Source organism: Pteropus alecto, unplaced genomic scaffold, assembly GCF_000325575.1.
Source record: "Pteropus alecto unplaced genomic scaffold, ASM32557v1 scaffold81, whole genome shotgun sequence".
Classification (NCBI taxonomy): domain Eukaryota; kingdom Metazoa; phylum Chordata; class Mammalia; order Chiroptera; family Pteropodidae; genus Pteropus; species Pteropus alecto.
Window position 1 is genome coordinate 11243790 of NW_006433378.1, and position 18749 is coordinate 11262538.

An 18749-nucleotide genomic window follows, 5' to 3' on the forward strand; every position below is an offset into this window, starting at 1 on the left:
TTTTCTATTGAGATTACAAACACTTAAATTTCCACAAACTATCAAACCCTTGAGCTATGTATCCTTATGATTTGTGCACTTTTCTGGTATTTTATACATCAATAGAATTTATCAGGAAAAAAAGTAATATTTAGGGTAGCTAAGGCCATTTGATTAGCAAGTTGTGTGTTTTCTTTTAAGTTAAATAAGACTACAAATTTAAAGATTTGGGTGATGGGCAAAAGTACTGATCTTTTTTTTTTTAAATTTACCTTTGGAAAAAATTCCAAATTCTTATACCTTCTTTTTTTCTTTTTGTAGTTCGACTGTACTTACAAGACTGATGGCATTACAGTGGTATAAATATGACAGACTACTGAAGAATACGAAGTACTGTACTCTTTGGCTTTTAGACCTCTAGTAAAGACTTTAATGTGCTGGAAAAACGCACAAGGCACAGAAATGAGAGTGGCTGAAAGAACATTTCTGCTTTATGCAATGGCCTGTAAGTTAGATGTCTTATCAAAATTAGTACAGGTCAAATTCTTGGTTAGGAAAATCCTATGTAGTGACTTTGATGGCTGAAAGATGTTTTATTATATTTTCAATTAGGTGCTAACCAATTTTAGACTTTTATATGCATATTTTGATATTGTATCCTTTGGGGAAAAAAGTTGATTTTTTTAAAAGGAAATTTTAAATTCTTACATTTTTTGTTAAATATTTAATTAAACAGTAAAGTGAAACATTTCTTTTGCTTTCTCCCTTCTTTTTTATGCACAGAACAGAAGCACACATTGTCATGCCTCAAACTACTTTTTATTTGCAACTACATGATTTCACGCAATTCTGAACAACATAAAATATATTCCCTTGTATATAAATAACTTACATACTCTCCATAAAGTAAATGTTCAAAGGTGCTAGAACAAATCGTCCACTCCTACAGTGTTCTCGTATGCAACAGAATTGATGCACAATATATAAATACTCAAGTCCAATATTAAAAACTCAGGCACTTGACTAAAAGTTTCTCAAACTATATCAATATATCTAAAGTGCATATATATTTTTAAGAAAGATTATTCTCAGTAACTTCTCTATAAAAATAAGTTTGATGGTTTGACCCATCTAACTTTACTACTATGAATATGAACTTTTAACTTTTAATATATAGTCAGGCTTAGTCTACCTTCTCTCAACACCAAAAGAATCAAAAAAGCAGCTAGTGAGGTGCTAACATGTGAGGATTAATCCAGTGATTCCGGTCACAATGCATTCCAGGAGGAGGTACCCATGTTACTGGAATTGGGCGATATGGTTTGTTCTTCCTTCCCTGATTTGGATAACCAAATGGAACAGGAGGAGGGTAGTGACTCTGATGGCCATTTCCTCGATACATTCCTGTTTTTTTTCTGGGCAAAGGGTGCCACATTGGAAGAGGTGGGAATATCAGTTCTGAAATCTGTAAGGAAGAGAATATAGTAAGTTAATTCAAAGGAAAAATTAGCCAGGTGTTATATAAAAACTAGTTAAGTTTCCAGACTCTGCATTAAAGAAAAACTCACTCACCCACGACCCAAACAGTGACATTCCTATGGTCAAGTCTAAATGTGTTAAAAACCTCATATATAATAGGTGATCAGTGTTTTCTGAATAAATGAAAATGAAAAAACTCAAACACAGCACTCTAAAGCACCAGATAGTTTTCTGATTATTTCAACCAGAAAAGATCAAAACATAGAATGAACAGAAGTTTGTGAAGAGATATCTTTAATTTGGGATGGGCAAAGTCTTCTTCCAGGAGACAAAAAAAACCCACGCAAAATTCTGATAAATTTGACTTCATCAAAATTAAAGACTCCATTTTTTCCCTAAAATAGCAGAGATTTAGAATTTATGTTAAAGTCTATGATCCACCTCGAATTAATATTTTTGTGTGTATGGTAATCCCCCCCCTTTTTCCAAATGCAAAAAAAAAAAGTAAAAGGCAACGCAGGGCTTGAGGCCACGTCCCCTCGGAGCCCCCTTCGGTGGCTGTACAGTTAGGTTCAAGTAGCAATTAGGTTCTTTTTTTTTTTTTTTCATATAGATTATCCAACTGTTTCATATCAGTTCTTAAAGACTTTCCCTATTTAATTGCTTTGGTGCTTTTATTTAAAACAAACAAACAACACCTGAACATGTGTGGGTCTATTTCCGGGCTCTCCATTCTGTTACCATCAATATATCTGTATCTTTAAACCAATACCATACTATATAAACATAATAGCTTTTTATTAGTGTGAGGCCTCCAACCCGAGTCTTTTTTAAGTTTTAGAATCAATTTGTCGCTTTCTAGTTTAAAAAGCCTTTTAGGGTTTTGAGAGATACTGAGCTGGATCTATAGATCAATTTAGGGAGAAATGACAATGTTTACTTAATTAGTAGAGAGTTATATCTGAGGGAAACTTTCAAAAGTATACCAACTCTTTTAGAGAACAAAGATCCAAAACTAGGAATTTTTGTCCTTTGATAACCCCCGCTTTAAAATCTCTTGGAAATGCATGCTCAAAATGAAAAAGTAGATTAGAAGAAAAGATTAAAATTGGTTACTTGCAACAACTTCCTATGCAATGGCTTGTAACAGCCATGCTTCTGTCATGAAATCTTTTGTTCGTGAATGTCAAAGAGAAATGTTTTATTTAAAAAAGCACAAGAAATAAACTTCCATGTCCGTATCTTTCTGTTATGTTTACCCTAACAGTTTTTCAACATGGGGGGAGGAAATACAATTTAAAAATGAAATCTAAAATTTCAAGGTCAATTTACTTGTAAGGAATTAGCAGTAATCAGTTCATTTTGGGAATTACGTTCTTGCTTTGTTGAGTAACAACAGATAAAATTCTGAAATAAAATTGCCACACATCTGAATAAATTCCAGGCAATTTAACAATGATAATTTGCAGTATATAATACATCATGGAGCGAAAAAAAATGCCCAACATATTTAAGGCAAAGGTCTTAAAATGATCTTTAAACTACAAATGTTATATTTACTTATTTATATAGGAAACCTCTCAGGAAGAATATAAAAATAACTGGTGATGAATACCTCCATGGAAGAGTGCAGGACTAGTGGCTGTGGGAAGAGGGAAGAAGACTTGTCACTATTATACTTTTATACGGTGTGAAGTTGTATTTAAAAGCAGGTACGTATAGGCATGCCTGCTCGCGGCACAGGCGCAGCACAAGTTCCAGACACACAAGCTGGAGAAGAGCCCAATGGCAGTGGCAGCTTCAGAACAGAACTGGGGCCCGAGTAAGGGAGGTTGTGTTATAGCTCCCAAGAAGGCGCGCATTGTGCAGCAACGAAAGCTCAAGGGCCTGGAGGTTAGGATCCGGAAGATCAAACACGATGTGGTAATAAAAGCCAGCACTAGTATGCCCAAGAAGCTGGCGCAGCTGCAAGCCCACACCAGGACGGGGGCAGCTTCCGCCTCCTCCACTAAGACATCTTCCTAAGGACTTGGCCCAGTGGAGGTCATCACCACAGCCTCCGCCTACGTGCTCCGACCTCTGCAGGTGACCCCATGGGCAGCACCGTGGAAGGAAGCTGCTCCCAGAGCCTTGGGTTGCAGATCAAACTTTGGGAGGGGGTGGCTTGGCCAGTAAACAGGTGACCAGCACATCCACAGTGCATGGTTCGGCTTCCCAGGGTTCTGAGAACTTGGCAATGGCCCCAAGGACATGTTCACCAACTTCCTATGCACCCACCCCTCAACCTCCCCAGTTCCTGTGTCCACTGGTTTAACCCAGAGCAATAAACCTAGTTCTGTCATTCCTTCTGCAGTCACATACTCCTGTGAGCAGGTTAGTGCTGGGACCACAGGCCAGGTGCATTAACCTGGTCAGCCCCAGCAATTTCTATAGACCAACCATGTGCTCAGGGAAGGAAGACTAGGCTTCTGCATGTCCAGCCTGGGAACTGGTAGAGAGTCTACCTCCCTCCCAGCCTGGGTGACTCACACTAACCTCCTCACTAATCCGCACGCCCTCCCCAAACATGCTCAGGTCACCCCCTATGCTAGACATAAGCCAGACAACACTGTTTTCCCATCCACAGGACAGGTGTTGACACCACCTGGTAAGGTCATGGTGCCGATTAAATCAGAATGCACTTATGAACTGCTCAGTGCCACCTCGATCTATAAAGAAAAAAAATCGTAACTATCATCTCCTGCCTCTCTTCCCACAACAAGATTCTCTCCTGTTCCATTCTGGGCGCCCCCTCCTCGGAACTGTCACTCCAGTGAGGGGCAGGCCCAGGGAAACTCCAAACGGGAAAGTCTCTCCATCAAATGCAGGATCTTTCAAGATTTCAGATTTTTTGAGATGTAAAATAGGATTTTTGTATTCTCTCTCTCTTTTTTTTTTTGGTTAAAACTCACATAAAATTGACATTTAAAAGTATACAATTCAGTGGCATTTAGTACATTCACAATATTTTGTGACCATCACCTCTATCTAGTTCTAAAGTTTTTATTACCTAAAAGATGATCTTGTCCCATTAGCTGTCACTCCCCATTCCCCCTCCCCCCATCCCTGGCAACCACTGATCAGATGTTTTCTATCTCTCTAGGTGTTTGCTGAATGAATTGTTCTTGCAATTGACTCAATTACCATTAGTGACTCAATTACCATCATTCACTGCACCATCTCTATTTAATACACTTTCCAGGGCTGTCTGAATTGACATTAGCATTTTCTTTGACCAATTTTACAACTCTATATATTGTAAGCAGCTGATAGCAATATCAAACCACTCTTATCTGTAGACTAGCAAGTTCCCGTCCTTCCAGCAGAGGTTCCAGTGACAATCTTCCTTCCCCATGTTAAAACCAGTTTGCCTCTATATGTATAACATATAACATCTGCCTGGGTCCTACATGAGTTCAATACAAATTTTAACATGTTAAAAAAAAAGGTGTATATGTTATCATACGCACACATACATATATCCCTAATGATATGATAATCTTTAGAATTAATCTTCCTTGCAAGTCTAGGAAGAAAAATTCAACTGAAAAAACTGAGAAATGAAAAATTAATTTATACTGAAAGAATGTTCATTACATAAACATAACCTGAATTTAAACGTTTAGCTTCTCATACTTAAAACTCTGATACTCTTGATTTCTTACTCATTACAGTCTAAATTCTCAATTTAGCCCAAATCCAACTCTACCAGAAACTTGGTATGTTTCTTTGTCTAATTAAGGCCAAATTAATAAAATAGGTATATTTTAAAATATACAGTTGACCATTTAACAGCATGAAGATTAGGGGCACTGACCCCCTCACCAAACTGACATATAACTTGACTCCCCCGAAAACTTAACTACACCCACTGTTTCTTGGTCTTCCCAGGGGATTGGTTCCAGGATTCCCCTCAGATACCCAAATCTGAGGATGCTCAAGTCCTCTATATAAATGACATAGATCCATGTATACAGTTGGCCCTCCACATTTCCAGACTCTCAACCTCGGACTGAAAAGCAGTACAACTATTTATTGAAAAAAAAATCACACATAAGTGGACCTGTGCAGTTCAAACCTATATTGTGCAAGGGTCAACTGTGCTCAAAATTAGAAAAACAGACACATACAGAATAAAGCTGAACTCAAAGACTTAATTTTTTTTTTTACTTTAAAATATCTTTTCTATTGAGAAGTACTGTTAAGAATTTTTAAAGTATATTAAATATTCTTTGGTATGTGGGGTATAAATAGTAAATAAGTGAAAGTATTTTTTAAGTGCATGCATGGTAACTATGTAACTCTTCAACTGTTAAAGCAAAGGAGATACTGTTTTGGCTTGAGTGAAAAATTAACTGAAATATAATTTAGTTAGCTTTCTCTTTAATCATGTAAAAGAAGAACAAGAAAATTAAACCCAAAGGTACAAACTGGAAGTGTTAAAAACTATAAAAAATGATCGGCTATTTTTTAATATAGCAAAGATTAAAACATCAGGAATGCTTTATCACCATGGTTTTTTCCCTTCTTCGCCACACTTTTTGAGACACATTTATCCTACTTATTGAGTATGAAAGCAGACCTTTGATAGTGACTCAGGATGCCTATTTACTTCTTAGAGGAACAGCTTTGTGTAGAAAGGCAAGAATTTTGATCCAGATTTTCACATCAGAGAAACCTTCGGCAACATGAGCAGGACTACCTGGAATGACCTGGCAAGCCCTGCTCATAGACCTTCAGTATGAAACCATTTCACAGTTACCTGGTACACAGGGCTTGGGGTTGCAGTCACCGAACTGGGTTTCACTTCCACTTCCTTACTTATTTCTTCATCTGAAGAAGAGGATCCCGAATGATAATCAGAGGTAACCTTATCAAGGGCCCTGGTAACTTTCTTGGAGATCTCATCCTTGTTCTCATCTTCATTTTCAAAGCTGGCAACAATGAATGCATTGTTTTTTTCTCCATAGCTAAGGCGGGGGCGGGGGGGAGAAAAAAAATATTACAAATCTTGAAGTCACATCAATGAAGCAAGAAATATCATAAAAACAATTAAATAGGTCTGGACACGCCATAGGTCCAAGGCAAAGAAAGAACCCTTCCAGAACTTGACCCTACATGTATATCCTAACCCAGTTCCATGCCAACAGGCAGGCCACAATTTTACTTCTGGTCTATTTAACTACAAATACAAATGACTCTATTTTCTTTCCCAATTTTCTTTTCTACTGTCTCCTAATAAAAATAGTTGTTTAAAACATCAAAGAGAAATTGTTTTGATTACATTTTTGTATGTACCGTTAAAACTGTCTATACAGTAAAATGTTCTAATGTATTTTTAACTGACCTTGTAATGTAGATCCTAATAATTCAAGTCACAAATCAACTAGACCTTTCCTGTGAGATCTACTTTTACCATGATTAAATAAAAAGGGGCTTGTGTTTCCTATATCCATACTGACAAAAATGAGAACTGAGGCAACTGTTGAGGTTAAAGTTTTTTATAAAAAACTACTGTTGAGGAAAATAAAGAGGTTTTGCTTAAATTATACTGTTTACCTCACAGGTTCCTAGGATAACTGCTCGCTTCTCATTTTAATGTTTTTTTTTTTTTTTTTTTTTTTAAGTAAAACGAGCAAGCCTTTTTATCCTTCCAAAACATTTTTTAAAGCCTTGATCTATGAAAAATAATTGTCAAAATATGTAACTTTGGTTGTTGGTTGCTAAAAAAAGGAAAATAAATTCTGCCATGAGGGAAAACAGCATAATGAACAGTAAAGCTAAAGAGCTTTCATTCAGAGGACAAAAGGAAACCCACAAATCTAAATAGAGTGCATAACATAAACACTATAAAACAATTTCTAGTAAACAAAGGAAATGAACTGTTAAGCAGTTCTTATACAATAGTAATTAAAGTGGGAAAGACAAAGTGATTCTAAGCTTAAAAAACAAAAACTTCAGTAGAAAAAAAGGTTAACGGGTTAACTATAATTGACTATGACATCAATTTCATTTCAAATAACTGTTGTCTCAAATTATTTTTGAATCAAGGTATCTATAACAAAAGTAATACTAACTGCAATAAAGCCTTTGAAAGTTTATATAGAAATCAAGTAGTCTCATAGGTGAGTCCTATTTCTTTACATAGCTGTGCTATCTTCCATTCTCACAGGCTGAATCAGGCTGTAAATGTTACCCAAATGTGGTGCATAACTCCCTTTTGTATCCTTTTTCAGTTTACCTTGTAAGAGGAGTGGCTACAGGATGGCAGAAGGAGCACTGGACACATTTCTGGTTCCAGCTCTGCCATTAACTAGGTCTGTGGCCACAGGCAAGTCACTTAATCTCTTCAGGCCTCAGTTTCCTATCTGCTGGGTAAGGAAGCAGAAGCTGGTTGAATGCTGGCTAGGTTAGTTGAGGGAGTTCCTCACAACAAGGAATTAATGTTTTATAATTTCAAGTTTACTTAGCGTAGGGTTTTAACAACAAAAATTTACTCCTCCGTGTCCTTTCCAGCATTTAAAGTCTCAGCAAATCTAGACACAACCAAAGGTTATTCATGTTAATGTCAACATTAAGAGGTATAGGCCCACGTTTAGTTTTGCCCATTAATGGATTCAAAATTCAAGCAAAACAGAAAGGCAGGAAATTTGAGAAAAATCCCTGCCTCTGTAGAAGCAGAAACCTAAATCAAGGGCAGACATCTAATGATTAAAGATCAGCTGTATTAACTCAGATTTCTTTGATATTCAAGTTCAATTAGGTTCTACATCTTTCCCTTTGTATTTTGGTATGAGTTACTCTCTTCATGGTAAATGGAGCTGCTACCTATATTACTGTGAAATTAGAATGTGCAGTTAGGTCCTCAGAATTAGTAATGAACAACTTTTAAACTTTACATTTTTCATGACACACTGCTAAAATATTATGGCCAATATAGTTAATTTGAAACAAATCAATAGTACCTAATGCTCTTTATTGAGAAAAGGGTTACAGAAATTTAAAAAAAAAAAATGCTGAGTAAATAATAAAGCTGCCGGCTTCTTATAAAGATCTGTTATCCACTCTGTATCCTCTCAAATATTTCACTAAGTAATAACCTTTCTAACTATATAATACTATGCATCCTTCCAATATTTTATCCTGATAGAGTAACTCAGACTATGAAAAATGTTTTTTGAGTGCATTTCGATTTTTTTCATAACCTTAGTCTCTAGTACACCAAATGAGTTATTATTTTTCATGAATCTCAGATAGTCATTCAATTGTGTAACTGCTAAGTCAGCTTTAATTTTCAGAATATTTCTTTCCAGTTTTGGTCCAAAAGCATTAATCACTGTCTAAATCTCCTGTAACCTGGTAGCATCACCTCTACTCATTTGCCAACACAACTTTCTCCTGGGGGTTCTGTTATTACTGAATGAGCACCCCACATTCTGAAGGTGACTTCCATATCTGTGAAAAAAACTGCATCACAGCCAATGTTCGGCAAAATTTTAATCATATATAAAATTATTTAGAAGGCTACAAAATAGAGATTTTCTTATATTAACAGGACGAAAGCACAATAATTTTTCATTATCTGGTATCATCAAGTAATGAAGTACCCACTTAAGTAGGATGTCCACATAACTAAAGGTTTTATCTCTAGGTGCCAAGATTTAAACATTTCAAATAAATATGTCCAAAATGTTTACATAATTACTCGACTTCTTAAACATCCTTAGACACAGAAACTTTACCCTAATAAGTTAAGATCATTGTGTTAAATACTCATTATTTGACTATGTAATAATACATTTATACCAAGTCTTTAGCTTTTTTGCTCCCATCTCTATGTTAGTCTTTATGACATTTTTGTAGCTTTATGACTACCGTGAACTCCCTTTCAAATGCTGTTTATGATTTTCTATGGGTTGAAAAACTACACAACTATTTAAACTGTGTGTTAAATAAGAGTCAATCAGGATCTAAGTGACGGCCTAATAAAAATGTAAGCAGTTCAATATAGTAAACTTTGTGATGGATATTTCTTATATATGGAGGCCTTTTGCAAAGAGTTCAGTGGCCAAAGTCTACAAAGTCTGACCCTGGCCTCAAGATGAATCCTTAATTAGATCCTGAATCTAAAATTGTTTGACCTTCTTGGACCAAAATTTGAAATGTGTGGCTCTTCCTTTTTCTAACTGAGAAGGAAGTGCTGGAGAAGCTCAACCTATATCTAGTTTCCCGAAGCAAAAAGTTTATACCAACAGGTTATAACAAGCAGCCTCAGGGCGTCCAGAAAATTCAGTAAAAGAATAACCATGCATTCTTGGCATAACATGTCTTCAGCTTCACTTTCATTTTTGGAGATCAGGTCAAAGGGCTACTATTAATAAATACCTCTGGAATGCAATAAAAAGCATCTCTACTACAGTCAACAGGTAAATTATACCTCAAAACCAAAGAGAAATACTCTAAAGGAAGAGCTCTAAGAAGTCATTCACAGGGCAGGTTCCAAAGAAGTCATTCACAGGGCAGGTTCCAAGCATTTGTTCATCCTGTTCCTCCTGCCTGGACATGTCCCTCCCACCTTCTCTTCTAGTCAACTGAAACTCATCCTTCCCTGACCAGCTCAAGTGTCATGTACTCAATAGTCTTTCCTGACTCTTGATAGATGCAGTAATTTTTTAAACTGTGCCACCAACCATTGAATTTTGTATATGTTTTGATTATAGCACAAATCACACTTTGTTGTAATCTGCTTATTCTTTCTTCTAACTTATTGCATTTTAAACTACCTGAAAGCCAAATGACACTCTCATTTTTTAAAAATGCCACAACTAAGAATGCCCGGACCATGTTTTTAGAATGAAGTACAATTAGAGTTTAGACCTAACACTCACCTTTTACAATCCTGCTCATTAAAAGAAATAATTTCCATTATGAAAACAAAACCATGAAGATATGAATCAGTCACTTAAAAACCGAAAAGGAAAGCAAGAATAGACACAGAGACAAACCAGAAGTTGTTATCCAATTATTATTTGGAAGTAGCTTCTTTCCTAATTCCAAGAGGGGAAAACAAGCGCACCACTAATGAAAGAAGACAACTGACCTGCAGGAGTCTAGGTGTCTAGATTCTGTCTTGGTGCACCATAAACTTCTTGGCAAAGCTCTAAAAAAACCCTGCCCAGTCAGTTTTTTGAGTTTCCTTAGCTGTAGAATAGGTATGTAACCAGTCCAGTCCTTCACTATCACCTCCAGAAGAGTATATCACCTCCAGAAGAGTATTTTACAAAATCCACATCTGAGAAAGGCAAGAAACTAGCTTCTGCCCACAGAGACTGAGTCAGGCAGTACCCGAGAATTTCATAGTCAATTCCAGCATGGTAATCAGTTCAGCCACCAAATTCAAGAACTCACCGACAGCACACCTCACATGGGTCCACCCAGAGAGTGAGTTCCTTTGGCAAGCCCAGGTCACTATACAAGATGCAGCTGTTCTCACAGGCTTTCAAGACGTCGGGATCAACTCTCTGAAACTTGTTCACACGAATGCATCTACAAAACAAAGTGAAGTCATGTTAATAGCTTTCACTGAATCGTAACCATAAGCCTTGTTATAGCTATTAGCATTTGCCAATATGACTTAAAAAATAATAAACTAGGGGAGAACTCAGGAGTATATATTATCCTAAATAGAAAATAAATGTGAACTAAAGGCAATGGGGCAGCATCAACAAGACTACTCAGTGTGGTAAAAAGAAGAGAGAATCTGTGTGAGCCCAGGGAAATCACTAGAACTGGCTCTACCTCAGTTTACCTAGAAACTACAAGCTACCATCTACATTAAATGAGCAAAGAATATGAAGGTTGTATGAAATTTACTTACGGCTCTGAAGGTAAAAGTTTTTTCCCCCTCCTCTCGGGTACAAATTTTAATAGGCCAAGTTCATATATAACAAAACCTCCAAATAACAAAAGACCCCAATCAATGTTTCAAATAATATTTGGAAACTCTTCATGATTTTGATTTGTCATTACCTTGCTTATATGTCCCAGATAATATAATTGTTAGAAGGATGTCTTTTGCCTTACTTACAATTGTTCTATAAGTACAGATTCTGTCAAGGACACAGAACCATTCATATCACATACTTGAGAATAAAATATATAATCCCAAAGTATTATTGGCTTATTTCATTCAACTTGTTATCCATGGGTTTTTTTTTAATAGCTGTTAAAATAGTGAAAAAATTTCTTAACCAATCGTCTCTGTTCCATTATTTTTTAACCTAAGAAATACCACATCTACCTGACGAATGCTCAAAGATGGCTCCCAGTACAAATGCAAAAATATATGTTAAGCATTCTGTTTACATAGAGAAATGGTAGCTACCATGAAAGTATTTACTGCCTACAATGAAGAAATCAATCAAGAGAACCCAGGTTTTAGTACTAGTACTAGCACTTATTTATTGGGTGAATTTAAATATTGAAAATACAATGTAACTGACAAACAGTAATTATATCATTAAATACAATGATATCAACAGAAAAATGTACTGAAGTTTTTAAAAGTTAAAGTACCTTATTAGTTGATTTGCAATATCATTTAAAACAGTGAAAAAGTTCTCATTAGGAAATAGCTAATACATATATCTAAAATAATACAGTTGACCCTTGAAAACAGGTTTGATTAGTGTGGGTCCACTTATATGCAAATTTTTTCAATAAATATCTTTTCTGTTTTTGACTCTCTACTGAAGTCCATGGATGCAGAGGGCTAACTGTATGCAATGATCTACATTTTATATGAGATTCCCTGATTTCGGTATCCAAGGTGGATCCTAGAACCAATACTCTACAGATACTGAAGGACAACTTAAGTTTTGAGGGAGTCAAAAGCTATACGCAGAAATTTCTACTATGCAGGGGTCAGTGCTGCTAACCCCATCTTGTTCAAGGGTCAAATGTAATTAAAAACCCTTTTTGTAAGTTTATTATATCTTGGACAATTTACTAAATGCTTTGCAAATATTAACTCTTAATTATCCTGTTGAGTTAGATACTATTTCTCTCATTTTAAGAAAAGAGGCAAAGAGAATTTAAGTAACTTGCCCAACGTCACATAGCTAGAAAGTGGTGAATCCACGGTTCAAATCCCGATCAACAGACACCAACGTTCATTTTATTAAACAAAACCTTATTCTGTCTTAATGCTACCTTGAACAATTTAGCAAACTGAGAGGGGAAAAAAAAATTACAGCCATGTAACATGCTGTTTGTTCCTTTCCGTAAGATAGTCTATGTTATACATTCTAATGTTGTGTAGGTTGATTTTAAAGTCCCATGTGCCCTAACATCAAAAGCAGTTAAGGATACAGAGACAGAGCCTAGATATTATGTGTTTTTATTACCTACAATGAGAGTGATGCAGGCTCAAAGCTTAAAAAATATTTATGTAAATACAGATGCTTAGAAACTCAGACTCAACAAAATTTACATATCTTACATATTTTTATGCTGTTTTTTTCACTCTATAAACTGTGACTACTTATCCCTTAACCAATTTTCAAAAACAGGATTTTAGTCTATGGCCATGCTACCCTGAACAAGCCTGATCCCGTCTGATCTCAGAAGCTAAGCAGGGTCGAGCCTCGTTAGTACCTGGATGGGAGACCACCTAGGAAGACCAGGTGCTGTAGGTGTAAAAAATAAAAAAAAATAAGGGATCATAAGCTGACAAGGTCCTTACAATCTGTGAGGTCAACCAAGGGTTGCCTCGCCTAAAATATAAAAAAAAAAAAAAAAAACAAAAAACACAAAACAAAACCCAGAATTTTAAAAGTTGCATAAAAACAGCCTATCAATTAATGTTAACAGTTTAGTTCTTTCCAATTTTTTTGCAATTATAAGGTATAAGAAACATCCATATTCATATATGTGTATCTGCATTTGATTATCCTTCTAGAACAGATTTTAGATTTAGATTTACTATTTAAAGAGAATATTTTTACAGACCTTGTTATTAATGCCAAATTGCCCTCCAAAAGCATCTTATTTGTATAAAGTGTGGAGAAACAATTTTAATTTATAAACATGTTAGAAGAGAACACTTTTAACCTATTTTATGGATTGAAGAGTATACTAGCTCTGATTAATCCTATATTTTATTTATTTTTATAATAGTAAAGACCCACTATTAAGTCTGATAGTTTTCCATTTCAAAGATGGCTTCAAAATGACTTAATGATACTTCTGATAATATGCCAATTTAATCCTGTTTGGCTAACTTTTTCCCTCAAGTTTTTAGAATTAATGGAAATGAAATTGTACACTGTCTGACCTTTAAGCATTTACTTGACAGTGTCTCCTTTTTCAGTAATAGTACGGTGGCCTGGCACTTCCAAAAGCCTTTGTCCAATGTCAATTACATCAGTGTAAAAAAGCCTTAACAGCTCTAACTCACAAAAGCTGTTCACTCTTATCAGAAATGAAGATGTGAAGAAAAAAATTAAGAGAATCAAGTGACAAGATAACTTGAATCTGCTTTATATAGAACATCTACATTTCCACTTTAATTCCCATTTTCCAATTTACCAGGAAACCTTTGGATAAAAATGAAGGGGAATTACTTTCTTTTCTTTGCAACAGAATACAAGCTCACCTGGCTTTTAGCAAATGAGAAATAAACAAACCATATTTTCACCTCCTTTGTAGATTCCTTCAATAGTCTTGCATTTGCAAGAGCTCAGTGACTGAAAGTCCTTTTTACATCATAGCACACAAGTACTAATCTGTGGAAGGAAACTTTGAGGACAGCAATATGCATAAACAAAAAGAATTCCTGTAGTCATGATAGCCACAACTGTTCTCCTTTTGTTTTTTGTGGCCACATCCACAAATGCAGCGAAGTTTGACAGATGTGTTTGGCAGAACATTCTCAACCCAAGTTCCCAAATGCTCACATAAATACTAAGGAATGAGCATGCCAGGACATGTTCTGCAGGAGTCTGCCCTTCTTTACTTTAAGCTGTAAATGTAACTTATAAACCAGAGTACAAAAGACTCTTAGCTAGCCAAGTCAGTGCTCACATTGTGGTGTGCAGAAAGCTCCATAAGAATTTAGGGTTAGTTAGACCCAAGTTCAAATCTCAGAGCTAATATTTATCAGTGTGGATCATAGGATATTATCTTCATCTACAAAATAATTGCATTGGCTTCTACCATAAAGAATTATGCATTATAAATGAAATTAATCCTGTCAGGACATAGGTATCCAATCATCTTAGTTGCCCTTCACTATGAAATTTTTATTTTTTGAAAAAAACATGTATCATGTATTTACTTTTAGATACAAGGAGACTCATTTCCTTCCACTCCTACTGTGTCCACTTATAGGTGATACCTTTAGAGGTCCTCTAGAATTGTGAAAAACTCCCAGATACCTGTGCTTCATAGAAGAATTCATTGAATCAGGAGCCAAACTATAATCACAAGAAGACTATAACTCTTATGAGCCCACGGCATTGGTCCTCCAAGTCCAGTCAAAGGGACTTCAACAACTAATACACGTATTTTCATATAAGTAAGAAAAAAACTACCAAAACACTTCAGAGTTATATATTTTGCAGATAAACTGTGAAAGGCATGGGCTGGACATCCTGCAGTCCTTTGGCCTTGCACTCATTTCAGACGCTAATAGGTCTCTTCACTTAGTCCAATCCAACTGTCTGATCTAATCCTTTACCTGTAGGCCTGTCCTTTTGATGGTTTTTCAGGATACCAGTGATTTGTATATTTTTCTTGAAGTATTAGAGTCAATTTCTCAGCAAACCTCTCAACTGCCTCCTTTTTCAACTTATCATGTTTTCGAACTAGCCTTGTGAAAAAGAAGACAACGGCAGCAATTTCGTTCTTCATCTTTCCCTGCAAAGATAAAACAGTTGCCTCAAAAAAACAAAACATAAAAACTGGAAGATAAAGTTCTGCCAAGTATCCCTTCTTGCAGTTCCCCTTCTTCCTTCCAATTTTATCTTGTTTCATTGACTCTTAATTGGATTAGAGAACAATCGCTAATTTATGCCATAAAGACCTGATTATAAAATACTGTTTAAGAATCTTATCATTTAACTTTGTGAAGTTCAGTGACAAGAGTATACTAAATTGTTCCTGTTGGCTAAAATAAAATCAGAGATATCACTTAAAGAGAAGCACTAGAATACTACTACTATATAGTTCTTACTAAAAGTATTACTATATAGCTGCAATAGTTTAAAATCTGTGAAATAATTTGAACTTTAAAATGCAAAAAAGATTCACTTTAAAATCCAGCAATAGAGTCATTATAGAAAAGAGTTTAGCAGTTTCTAAAAAGCTTAGACATAAAAGTACCATATGACCCAGCAATTCTACTCCGAGCTACATACTACATACCCTAGAGAAATGAATACATATGTCCACACAAAAACGTGTACGCAAATGTCCATAGCAGCATTATCCATAATAGCCAAAAAGTGGAAACACCACAAATATCCATCAACTGATGAATGGACAAGTGAAATGTGGTATATATACACAATGGAGTATTATTCAGCAACAAAAATGGAGTACTGATACACGCTACAACATGGATGAACCGTGAATACATTGTGCTAAGAAGCTGGTCATAAAAGACCAAAAATTGCATAATTCTATTTATATGAAATATCCAGAACAGGCAAATCTATATAGACAGGAAGTAGATTACTGGCTTAGGGGCAAGAGGGACACAAGAAATGATGTCAGTAAGTATAGGGATTCTGTTTGAGATGAGAATATCCTAAAAGTGACAGTAGTAATAATGGTTGTACAATTCTATGAACATACTAAAACCAACAAACTTCCCATTTTAAATATGTAAATTGTATGGTATGTAAATTATATTTCAGTAAAGCTACTATACATAAAAAAAAAAAAAATCTAGTATGGAGTGTCTGTAATCATTCTTTCAGAAACAGAAATTTACCTAAAAGATATGGCAGAAAATAGTGACTCTCTCAGAATGGAAACTCATGGTCATCTACAGAAAATCAAATTAAAATAATCAGAGATTTAGCTGCATTTTGGAAGTGCCTCAAGGAGGACTCTAAATGGCAGGTCTGATTTATCATCGATTAATCCATAAAGGCAAAAACCTTGTCCTGGGATTGTTTCGATGTATATTCTGTCTGTATGTGATGAGCTCATTCATTTGGCTGCTGTAACTTGGAGTTATTCAGATGCTGCATTTACTAAGCAATATCATCTTTTCCCAAGCCAATTATTAAAGACTTACAGCCTCTGCTACGTTTAGTATAAAACTTGACTAACCTGATAGTGTGTTCTCACATTCAAAAAATAAAGTTGATTCTGTTAGCTTCCTTTTTCTTTTCTCAAACCTGCTCTTAAAGTCTCTCTTCATAACATGATTCTTTTAATCTTTGTGCAAATTCAAACAAGGCATTTTACTGTGAAATAAATTCTACATAGTTATCTTGAGAGGTGTGCTGGCAGCATAGCCACCCTGATCTTGGATGGGAAGACACCCAAACCTTCCTCTTGGAATCCTAGAATGCCAAATCCACTTTCTATGGCCAGCTACCAGGCACCAGGTACTAGGCTGGACACCAGAGTGTGCAAGCACACACAATCTCAGCCCTCTGCAACTACTGTACAGACTTCTGGGGGAAAAAAAAGTGAGCCATTTCCACTTTATAAAGCTATATTTATACTCCACCATGTTATGATGGAAAAGAAAACCCACTGCAATTTAATATACGGTTTGGAATAAAAGTTGCTGATGGAACTACATTAGCCTCTACCTCACTAAACAAGGAACCACAACAAAGAAATGTACCAAATCCTTAGCTAGATCTTTCTCCTCATTCATTAAATTTGCCAACTATGTTCTACCTATCTGAGTTTAGGGTTTTGTTCTCCCTCCTTTTCTGCTGTTACATATCAAAAATAAAAGGAAGGAAAGAACCACTTAGTGGTTGCTCTTGGTTGTAACACAAGATGAGTCATACGGAATTACTTTTTTTTTTTTCAGTTTGAAGAAATGACGCTTGGAATAGCTGACAAATGAACCCTCCCCCACAAGACAGTATTCTAGAAGTACCGAAAGGTAAAAGAGGGAGAGTGATAAAGTCAAGGAGAAACCAGAAGAAGCAGAGCTCCTAAGACCTTAGGCGCCTCGAGTAAGTAGCCGCAATTCCTCCACCCACACTCAGAGCGAAAAGCTCCCATTTTAAATATCGCACGGTGACGTCATCCCGGGACGTCGTCACCGCGGCGGCTGCTCCTCAAGTTGTACTTTGTTCCACAGGCTCCTCTGCTCACGGGGGCGTGCATAGAACCCAGAGGAAAACCCAGCCCTGCCTTCCAGGAGTTTATAACTTTGTAGTTTTTCCTCCCTTGTAACGAAAAGCTAATCGCAACCGTTTCTAGAAACAAATATCTCGCCTGATACACGTTCCCAAGGTTGAGGAAGCGGGGCCCCTGGCTGTGGGGGTGAGGAGCCCTGGACCAGTCTCAGCCACGTTACAAAGAGAGTTCTGGACGCTGAGGGGACACGGGATTCCCACGGGACCGGGAGCTGGACTTTCTAAGCCATCAAAGCCATGCAGCTAAGCACTCACGCGCGGGTTCTAAGAGCGCGAGGTGAGTGGGCATCAAGCACCTTCACCCGCTCCTCAAGGAACGGCCTGCAAGCGCGTCCAACTTCTGCAATCGCGGTTTTCCCCGAATTCGGGGGGAAGGGCCCCGAGGCCCCATCCCCTTCCTCCCCCCAGATAGCTTCGCAGGGGACGCCCACTGCTTGCCCCCGGCAGGGTCCAGTCTCCGGGTGGCCCTGGTTCGAGGACCGGCCAACCCTCACGCGCGACCCTCAGACAAGAAGCCGGGTCCCAGTTCCAGAAAACGCACGGACGCGGAAGAGGGGTGGCAGGGAAGATGGAGGGCTGTCGCCCACCCCGAAGCAGAAGGTAACGCGCGGTGGAAACGTGGCAGAAGCCCCGCGGCGGCGTCCCCTCCGTCCCGATCCCGCCGAGGGTCCCGCGGAAATCTTCGCGGTCCGCCCCTGGGGCCCCCAGTCCTTCCCTCGCGCCGAGCCGGACCCGATGCAACCCGGTTCGGTCCAGCACTCCTCCCCGGTCCTCTGCGCGCCGCCCTCCAGCGAGCCTTCGACGTGGCCGCAGGGGCGCCCGGACCACCCTCCCCCCGATGCCCTCAAGCCCCACCAC

General features: G+C 37.3%; 2 protein-coding genes and 2 pseudogenes across 2 annotated transcripts in view; 3 read left to right on the forward strand and 1 right to left on the reverse strand.

Moving 5' to 3' along the window:
• CXADR (CXADR, Ig-like cell adhesion molecule) overlaps window positions 1-879 on the forward strand; it is a 48837-nt gene extending 47958 nt beyond the window's left edge. The window contains exon 8 of the mRNA XM_015586518.2: window positions 301-879. Within this exon, the coding sequence (XP_015442004.1) occupies window positions 301-342 (42 nt within the window). The 3' untranslated portion in view covers window positions 343-879. The remainder of the gene's footprint in view (window positions 1-300) is intronic.
• Window positions 783-15440, reverse strand: BTG3 (BTG anti-proliferation factor 3). The gene is made up of 4 exons (XM_006908227.3): window positions 15236-15440; window positions 10906-11043; window positions 6260-6467; window positions 783-1444 (listed from the first exon to the last, which is right to left on the reverse strand). Exons 1-4 carry the CDS (start codon window positions 15406-15408, stop codon window positions 1205-1207), a joined length of 759 nt encoding a protein of 252 aa, XP_006908289.1. The 5' UTR covers window positions 15409-15440; the 3' UTR covers window positions 783-1204.
• Window positions 2941-4428, forward strand: LOC102885485 (annotated as a pseudogene).
• On the forward strand, window positions 13075-13193 carry LOC112476945 (annotated as a pseudogene).
• Window positions 15441-18749: the final 3309 nt, after the last annotated feature.

Excerpts from the sequence above, each read along its gene's own strand:
- BTG3 (XM_006908227.3), bottom strand. The coding sequence starts at position 15,408 with ATGAAGAACGAAATTGCTGCCGTTGTCTTCTTTTTCACAAGGCTAGTT. Across the intron at positions 6,468-10,905 it reads CCATGTGAGGTGTGCTGTCG|CTATGGAGAAAAAAACAATG; the intron begins GTGAGTTCTTGA and ends CCCCCGCCTTAG. Across the intron at positions 1,445-6,259 it reads CCCCAAGCCCTGTGTACCAG|ATTTCAGAACTGATATTCCC; the intron begins GTAACTGTGAAA and ends TCTTCCTTACAG.